Source organism: Podarcis muralis, chromosome 11 (assembly GCF_964188315.1).
Source record: "Podarcis muralis chromosome 11, rPodMur119.hap1.1, whole genome shotgun sequence".
NCBI classification, from domain to species: domain Eukaryota; kingdom Metazoa; phylum Chordata; class Lepidosauria; order Squamata; family Lacertidae; genus Podarcis; species Podarcis muralis.
In genome coordinates, this window is record NC_135665.1 from 1127391 (window position 1) to 1136894 (window position 9504).

Below are 9504 nucleotides of genomic sequence, written 5' to 3' on the forward strand. Positions count from 1 at the left end.
CCCGCCAGGCCTGGGCAATGGACAACAGGTCTGCTCAATATCACATTTTAGCTGCTTCCTAGTGTGAGAATGAATTTAAATGTTCATATGGTGTAAGAGGTTTGGGGGATTTGCTCATGGATTTCTGGAGCATTGCGTTTACTAAGTTGCTTTCACTCTTAATTTACAGTGCTGTCACAAGGATAACCTGACTGCTCACTGCTATAGGAACTTATGAGACGAATCTAGGAACATGGCAAACTGCCTTCTATTGAAGCAGATTGTTGTCCTTCTAGCCCAGCATTATTACACTGAGTCTGTGAAAACACTGCTAACTTAAAGCCCCATAGTAAGTGGCAAAGGGGCACTTTAAAAAAATAGCCCTGTGCTTAAGAGCACACGGGCCCGGGTGGCGCTGTGGGTTAAAGCCTCAGCGCCTAGGACTTGCCGGTCGAAAGGTCGGCGGTTCGAATCCCCGCGGCGGGGTGCGCTCCCGTCGTTCGGTCCCAGCGCCTGCCAACCTAGCAGTTTGAAAGCACCTTCGGGTGCAAGTAGATAAATAGGGACCGCTTACTAGCGGGAAGGTAAACGGTGTTTCCGTGTGCTGCGCTGGCTCGCCAGATGCAGCTTGTCACGCTGGCCACGTGACCCGGAAGTGTCTGCGGACAGCGCTGGCTCCCAGCCTATAGAGTGAGATGAGCGCACAACCCTAGAGTCTGGCAAGACTGGCCCGTACGGGCAGGGGTACCTTTACCTTTACCTAAGAGCACACAGATGCAGAGCTCCTGCCTGGCTACTTGGGCCTCATGCATCCAAACCATTTGCTGTCCCACTGAGCCAGGGACCTTTTGTATTACACCCTGCAGGCTCATCCAACTTCCTTTTGCATCATGCCTTCCAGGCACGGGTTTGCTCTTATAAGCAGAACCGCTGTTTGCTGCTTGTTCCAATTCAGCGGTAAAACGTAGGTTTTCCCAGGGAAAGTGGCAGGACCAAAATATACCAACACTCCAACACAGAGCTTTAAAGGTCGGACTTGTGCCTAGAAAAGCGGCACAAAAGGAAGCCTGGATGAGCCCTAGGTTTGCATTTCCATGTACATCAGGGTTTTTTAAGGTTATTATTGCACAGTCTATCAGCTGCTAGCCATAGACTATTTTTGTCAAGTTTTTTACAGTCTTACAAACCTATTTATTAATTTGTACTCCTTGAACTAGGGACCTTGTATAATGATGTTGGAACTCAAGGGAAAGCCTCCAAAGTAAGAATTCTACCTGCATTATTCTGCTTGGGAATTTTTTGAAACATTGACAAGCTATTGGTTCCCTGGACATTTTGCCTTGATGCATGTAGTTTTGGAAGAGGGTTGGAAGTGCTGGAACTCTTACATAGTGGTAAGATGAAAGAAGATGCAGGAATGCCTATGAAGACATTCCACTAAAGGGCTTTTTCAGAATTTCTTTATTCTGCTAAACTTCCTTTCCTCATGAAGTAGAATTATAAATAATCGTACCATATAAGGTTTCAACTTACTGAGCATGCTCAGAAGGAATGTGGTTGGTAACTGGAGATGAAATCTAATCCTGCAATAAAATTCTAGCAGACCACAAGGAAGCTCCTTTGTCTAAAATGGTATGCTTCCCACTGTAGTAACTTTAGAGCAATCACAGGGTTAAGTCCCTTATAAGGAAATGGTGTAAGAGGAACTGTGTACGTACTTTGGATAGTAAATTTAAACTTCCGTGCAGAAATAAATATTTTGGACTACTTTTTCAATCATTGTCTCGTGGTTTTTGGCTGTCCATGAGACAGAGCAAATTATTGTTTGCAACAAACAAATGCCACTTTTCTTTGAAGAGTTTTCAAGTACAAAATTTATTGTAAGAAAAACAAAAATGCAATGCAATATTAAACATTATGTAAACCAGTTACCTCAGTAACAGTACATCATGGTAAAATAACAAAAGCTAACTGTGGATTATTGATCATCCTCCAAAGTTAGCAATTATTATTTTCTATTAAGTTGATGTCAAAACTCCACAGGAGATGCAAAAAAAGAAATGTGATTTAAAATACTGCATATGGACCTAGGGTACATGAATACAATTTCTCTCACAGTGCAAATGTCCATGGCCTTCATTCTCCAACTGGCCATTTAAATCCATGTGCTGTCAACTCTGTTTAGGGAGCCCCTCTGCCGCCTCCCCCATTTCTGAGAGGCAGTTGCACTGGATAAACAGGTGCAGGAAAATTGCATAATTGGAAACTGCTGGTTGACTTCTTCATACAAATGCCCTTTCCCCAAAGCAGCAGCAGAGCTTATCTCTCTCTCTCTCTCTCTCTCTCTCTCTCTCTCTCTCTCTCTCTCTCTCTCTCTCTGTGTGTGTGTGTGTGCATGCCTCATTCAACAGTGCTTTGCCCGGGGGTTTCTTTTGTCATTCCTTTGAGAAGGCCCCTCCCTCTGACGGGCACTTCCTCCTGATACTGTTGTTGATCTTTACAGGATAGGAAATGACAGCAAGGCCTGACCCTAGCATAGGCAGAATAAAGCTACAACAATGTAAACAAACATACCCAGTTATTGCAGCTAGCCAGCAATACTGGACTGGACTCAGCAACATTCTTCAAAACTTTAGCAACTTTACCCAGGCTTTCTGTCAGTTACTGCAGTTACTGTCTTCACCCCATTGCATAGAACAGTGCTTGCCTCTCTTCACTTCGACTACACTTTGCATCCTGTGCATTAACCCCAGCCACTCTCCCAAAATAGCAGGCACGGCTTATCTCGGCCTCACGTCCTCTGGCAGGCTGTTCCCTCAGCAGCTGGCCTGTGACACGGATGTGCAGCAAGGCTCTTCACGCGTGGTCAAGTTATGTTCTGCAGCCTGCCGCACGGAGACTTCATACGTAGGTGGCCGCTGTTCCTGAGGGCTGGCTTCCTCCAGGAATTCCAGGCTGCTCTCTGTGTAAAGAGGTGGAGGTATGTTGTACATGTCCTTGACTTGCTCCTGGGGGCAGATGGGCAGTGCAAAAGTCTGCTTTTCGGGATCAGTGCTATCTTCGTATGATGGTGGGTAGAAGTCAGGCCTGCACAAAAAACAGCCGAGACAAAAAACCACACACTGCTTAAAATGGTTCTGTCTTGAAATCCTGACCGTCTCTATTCACTGTTTATAAAAAGAATAGTCTGCAACCACCTGCGGCCCATATCTGCTCACCACATTCTCTGTTCTACTCAAAATCTAGACAGATAGGACCCCTCACCACCATTTTCAAGAACCTCAGTCAGGCACCAAAAGGATCTAAAGTAAGTGAAGAGGAGTGGGGGCTGAGGAGGAAGGAATTGGGTGGGAAGTTTTGTGTTGTAGGCCTTCAGAGCTCTGATATGTTAGCAGTTGTGGGGGGACCACCTCCCAAACCCCTAGATTCAATAAAGGGTTAGAATCTGAGCAAACTGATAAATTCCTGAATATACCCAACTCCCTTCCTCCTGAGGCCAGCCTGGAAATGGCTCTCTGGGGCTGGGTTGTTGAAGAAACAACAGTGATGATGGCCTTTCAAGGGAAGATCCTTGAATCTTTGAAACCGGGATTGCCAGGGTTACAGGCAGCACAGGAAAACGTGCCTTTTGCAGGCAGCTTTTGAAACCCAAGGTGACAGGTCTAATGATTTCTGGAAATAAGAAGCAGACAGTGGGGAGAACTCCATGCATGTTGACTGGGAGAAGCTGCACTGAGAGACCAGAGAGCCAGGCTGGCCTCTGGTCTGGACTCAAGCTTGAAATGTAATGTTCTGCACCCCCTCCGTTGACGACTTTAGGCAGTAAATATGTGCCTTAATTTTAAGAAGGAAACAAAAACCCTGGTTAAGTGGCAATACACATGGAATCTCATGAACTGCAAAGATTGGGGTGTCCAGTAATAATATATTCTTATGACAGTGTGATAAAGCTCGACCAAGGAATGGTGATCCTTACATTTGCTCAGTTGATATGTCCCTTTCTTCTGCCCCTCTTTGTGAACAGAAAATGCACATTCTGCCCAAGCTTATTTCTGCAGGGTGATTTATTTTGCAGTGCAGGGTGCAAGCTCTTTTGAAGTGTTCAGTCTTCATGGTTATCTAGACCATGGCATGTGCCACGTCCTTTTTATAGAGCTTCTGCTTTGCCTATTGTTTATGGTCCCGTTACCACAACAGAACAGGAAGTGACATTTGTATCCATGACCCACTAACAAACTCTGCCAGGCTGGAGGCCAACTTAATTAAGTGCATCAGTCTTCACTCTAGGAATGGCAGAGACTCTTACCCAGAAATCTCAAAAGCAGCTTGAGCAGATAAAAGTGAGCAACTTTAGCCTTTGTTGAACACCACTAAAACAAAGAGCTCAGCTCCATGCAGTGCAGCAGGTTCCTGATCTAGAGAGACTAAGTGAGCACATGCTACCCTTTCCCCAAGGAGCACAATGTGGGTCTTTTTAATGCTCATAACAATCTCTAGCTAGCTAGACCACCCAGCCACAGCCATCCAGTGATTTTGGTCTGTGCAGAGAACAGGATTTGGTCTTCCTACATACCAGCACTCCTTTGCATAACAGAGCACTATATGTGGTGGCAAATATTCCAGACACTATAGCCCATGGAGTCACTTCATATTGCCATCTATATACACTTATATAGGAAGATATAGGAAGGAAAGACTTGTAGATATACAATTAATAAAATACTGCACCAGCAGACTCAGGGTTCAAAGTAATGAGAAGGAAATGAATTTGGTGCATATGGCAGTAATAGCAGAGACAGAAGGAAAGCTGCAGAACATACTTAAGAATTCAGTTTTGCAGCCTAAAAATAAATGACAATAAAATAAAGATTTTTAAATGGCAAGTAGAAAACTACTTGTTGCAGTGTGTGTGTGTGTGTGTGTGTGTGTGTGTGTGTGTGTGTGTGTGTGTTTTGAGTAAATGCAAAAGAATTAAGTAACCAGGAATCCAGATAACAGAGGAAGGTAAATACAAGCTAAAAACTGAAAGCAGAACATACATGGCAAAATTGACATTTTTAAAGAAGAAATGCCTGATGGCAGGAGGTGAAAGCTTACCTCTCAAACACAATTTTTATATAAAAACATATGAAACATATATATGACATGTGAAAAATAGAAGAATGGAAACTAGTCTGGAAACATTTGAAATGTGACATTGGAAAAGCATGTGTAAGGTGGGTTAGATAGAAAGGGAAGCCAAAGAAGAAATATTGGTGGGTCGGGACAAGAACCAGTGCAAATGATGAAGACACAATCATGTAGGATGGGCTACATAATAAGAAACAGTGAACTACTCAATGATATAATTGAACATAACACGGAAAGAGGAAGGTCAAGGACCAGATAAGTTTAACAAAGCAAACTGAAGGCAGTGCTGTAAAGTATTTCATGAGAAGTGGAAAGGAATCAAAGGCCAATCGTTGGAATGCAATACATGGAACATACCTGTCTATGGTACTAATCTGAGTCTCTTGAAGTCTGGGACTTCCATGCATAAGGCTGTGGAATAAGCCCTTGTGCTTACTGGCTTCATGATAAGTGCTCCAGAAAATCCCAGAGATGAGAAAAAAGAAACCCAAGGGTAATAGGAAGTAGGCAATAGGCAAACTATTGCACTTGCAAGCAGAGGCACTTGTAGAGAAGCAATAGGCTCCTAGGCAGATGAAGGCAAAGCCCAGCAAGAGCACAAGCAAGCGGAGAAATGAGAAGATGTTCTTGGACATCTTTGCAGATTGCCTCAGTTTCAAGTGTTGGGTAGGTCTGCTCCAGCGCTCCGTCAGAGTTTTATAGGCTCAGGGACCCAACTGGCCTTTGGACAAGGAAAAGAAGCAGGTAGTATTATGATACTCATTAACCATTTGCAGCTGCCGTAATATCTCAAGAGATTAATTTATAATCAAAACACTGCTCAGGAACTGACAATAAATGCTTCCTGTACTCTTCTGCTGCCAGCATAAACTCACAAACCTTTCCTGCCTAGGATGCTAATGGCCAGTGACTGGAACAGAAGTGGAAGACTCCTTGGGCCAAACCAAACAATTTGTTAGTGTCCTATCTGTGCCTTAAGTGCAGGAAACTTTTAACACATATTACCAGCAAAGGGTGCATATAATCCTGCTAGTATTCATTCCACAGTTGTAATTTGCTAACAGTTTGGTCACATTTTAGCTATAGGAAGACACTGAGCTCCTCTAAACAACTCTACTTATGGAGCATTCATCCTGATCTTTGTATGCAGAGCTTACACAGAGGTCATACTATACCCGGTCTTTATTGAGCATTTGTTTTGATTTGTTTTCAGGGAGGTTATACAACAATGAGCAGCTCTCTTCATTTGCTCATTCATTCATCCCATATTTTTCAATGCATTGCCACATCACTTTCCAAAGTGTCCCAAAGTCCATTTCATTTCTAAAGTGGATTTGTTGCACAAGGGCAACCGAACATGGCCGTAGCCAGGCTTGATGTTGAAGGGGAGGGGTAGAACCAAGCTGTTAGTTAAATATTTTTATTTATTTATTTTATTTTAGGGGGAAGCTGTCCCCTGCCCCCCTCCCCGGCTATGCCCATGCAACTGAGCACTTAAATCCCCTTTGATTACACAAACCAAAATTCACAGTACAGTACTTGCTTGAAACACTCCTGCAAAATAGTGGCAGTCTGGAGGCACCCACAGCTGAATTCAAAGCCTGCAGCCTCTTGATGATTTCCCAGTAGAGCTTGCTCCTAAAAATGTTGGAAGTGGGATCTTGTTCCTGTGGCCATCATTGCACACGCTACCTGGAAAGCACACAGGAAGGAATGCACAAAGGCATCAAGGCCACTGAGTGAAAAGATACCACCCAACCAACATTCACACCATAAAACTCATTATAAATCAGCCTCGTTCCAGTTCTACTTGTGCCAACTTCACTGTTGTCATTTGTGATGCAGGGTCCGCCCCTATGAACTTGACAAGGAGAATGGAATGTACCAGTTGCCCAACAACAGCAGTAAATATATTCAGGAGAGCTGAACCTTCAGTGATGTGAGTGGATGAAAGTCCTCAAATCTGTAGAGTCAGAATTGAAGCCACGGTTCCTTTGCAGCATGAACGTCAATAAAAACAAAACATGACACAGCAACTAAACAGTAATGTCAGGGCTGCCTCAGGTCCCAGCTCACAAGAGACCAACGCCAAGTCCAGTTTATATACAAAGATGTTTATTGCAGTGTATTGTACGCTCCACAGCCGAGGCGCGCAGCCCCACGTCTGTTACGCTTAGACCGCTGAAGTCCCCTCTGAGTCAGTCCCTCCTCTGCACCAGTTTAAGAGGGCTGTGCTGCTCCACCTCTTCCTTTCCTTCCTTTTCCGCAGGGTCTTCCTGCCCCCTGGGGTTTCGCCCCTCCTGGATTCCCCTGACGCTGAATCCCCAGACAGCTCTTTCCCCCTCCTGCGTGCTTTGGGACCTGGCTCCTCCTCCGGGCTCCCTGTTCTTCCGCGCGCCTCCACATTTGAACTTGGCGCACGTTCGCAACCTCTAACCTTCCTCTTGACAGTTACACTACTCCCTGCACTACTCCCCTCCCCTTCCGGGAGGATGTCTTGCTCCGATCTTCCCTCCCTCTCTGCTTTCGGATTTGCTTCCCCTGTCACACTGGAATCTCCACCCCCTTCACTGCGCTCTGGCGGAGAAGCCGGTCCCGACTCCCAGCTCCCACTTTGGGTTCCCCTGCTGATCCCCTGCTCCTGACGAGTCCCCCCTGTGACTCCCCTTGGCCTTACCACAGGCGCCCCCTTCTGGGAATCCTCCGATTCACTTGAAAGACTCATGGAATCCCTCAAGTCATCGTCATCCTCTTCCTCGCTGTCCTGGGATTCTTCCCCCTCGCTCTCCGTCTCCTCCCTCACCTGTGCCTCTGTCCCTGAACCCCTGACAAGTAATAACCTAATTTGTTAAATAGCTGCAGCTATCATATTGTTATGAGTTTGCAGGTGCCAGACTCCCCTAAATTCCTGGGTCCAGTAAGTGCTAGAATTTAATCAAGCCTCCTGAACCCCTGGATCCAGCAAATGTTAAAATATAAGCCCAGCCAGTTTCCTGATGAGGTAATTGAATCTCCCTGAGACCTCTGGGTATAGGCGGTATATTAATAATAATAATAATAATAATAATAATAATAATAATAATAATAATAGCCTGGGAGATGAGCCATTGGGAAAGCAAAGGAAACTCAGGAGAGGAGCTCTGGGCCAGATGGCAAATGGGTGGGGCAGTATTAAAGCCCATATGCTGCCTGCAAAACATGGAGCTCAGGTTGAGGGTGGGTTGCAGGAGAAATGGAGCACTAGAAATGACCCTAGGAAGGAGGAGATGTGGAACCCTCTGGAAAACCCTTGCACAGTGCAGGATTTTGAAGAGCTACTCAGTTTTGCTAGCATTCTCACACACTGCCTCAGCCCCTGCCTTGACCCAAGACTCTCCCATTACCCTTGAGGACCAGGAGCAGAGATGGTAGTGGAAAACCCAGACCCAGCTGCCAGTAGGCTTCACCCTCAGGGGTCCACTCAAGAGAAAAGCCAGAAAGGAACCAGGCATACATTGTAACCTGACAAAGGAGGGCCAAGTTGTTGAGACATAAATCCCTCGGCCTCTTCTGTAAGGAGTGGGAGATATTGTAATAGCTTTTTCTGTGTTGGTCAGGATTACTTGGCTCTGGTTTCTAGACTATTTCCTGCTGTTGGCTTCTCCCTCAGCTTGGCTTTGGTGCCCCGCCAGCATCAATATGCTTCCGCTGTGGGTCCTGTTTCCATGCCAGCTAGATATTGCTCCTGCTCAAGTTCCTGCTTGCTTGGTCACCAGGTTTGAGGAATAGATCAGAATAGACCAGACCCAGCCTGGTTCCTGGGATCCTACTGCAGTGTCGTTCCCCCCTTGGCACTGTAAAATAAGCTCAGCTGGGGAGAAAAGTCTTGAGGGGAGGATTCTGGAAAGAATCAATGGATGTGGAAGGGCTAAGTAACCCTCTCTGAAAACGGCCATGCAGAAGCAGCTCACCAGGTGGGCAGAGCTACCATGAAAGGTTTCCAGGAGGTGTGTCACTGTTGCTTTCAGGAAGTGGGGGGTGGGTGGCAGGCAGGTCAGTGTGTTGCAAATGCACTCGCAGAGCCAATCTGGGACTCCTGCCGTGTGTTTGCACTGTACTGACTTCCTTGCTGCTTTGCTCCTCTTGCTCTGGTAAGCAACAGTGACCCACCGGCCAGGAAGTTGATGTATCAACCTCCACTCCATCCGGTGAGTCCCTGCTGCATCCCTGCACTGCAATTAACTGGCAACTGTATATAGTTCTGACCTCAAGTTGCTTTGGTGTTCAACCCCCACCGTCAGTTGGGCCTTTAATCTTCATTTTTGTAGTAATGACATTCTGCATTGCTGGAAAAAATAAGCGCTAGACTGAAAATGAAGCTTCATGGTATATCTTTGCTGTTTAGGTCAGCCTGGC

The 9504-nt window shown here is 45.7% G+C and overlaps 1 protein-coding gene across 1 annotated transcript; it reads right to left on the reverse strand.

The window, feature by feature from the left end:
- Window positions 1–1835: 1835 nt before the first annotated feature.
- On the reverse strand, window positions 1836–6067 carry TMEM252 (transmembrane protein 252). Its single transcript, XM_028749256.2, has 2 exons — window positions 5467–6067; window positions 1836–3066 (listed from the first exon to the last, which is right to left on the reverse strand). Exons 1-2 carry the CDS (start codon window positions 5742–5744, stop codon window positions 2796–2798), a joined length of 549 nt encoding a protein of 182 aa, XP_028605089.1. The 5' UTR covers window positions 5745–6067; the 3' UTR covers window positions 1836–2795.
- Window positions 6068–9504: the final 3437 nt, after the last annotated feature.

What these genes read in the sequence shown, in the direction of transcription:
- TMEM252 (XM_028749256.2), bottom strand. Translation starts at nt 5,744, where the DNA reads ATGTCCAAGAACATCTTCTCATTTCTCCGCTTGCTTGTGCTCTTGCTG. An exon ending in CAGATTAGTACCATAGACAG is followed by an intron (nt 3,067 to 5,466) that starts GTATGTTCCATG and finishes TTTTTTGTGCAG; the next exon opens with GCCTGACTTCTACCCACCAT.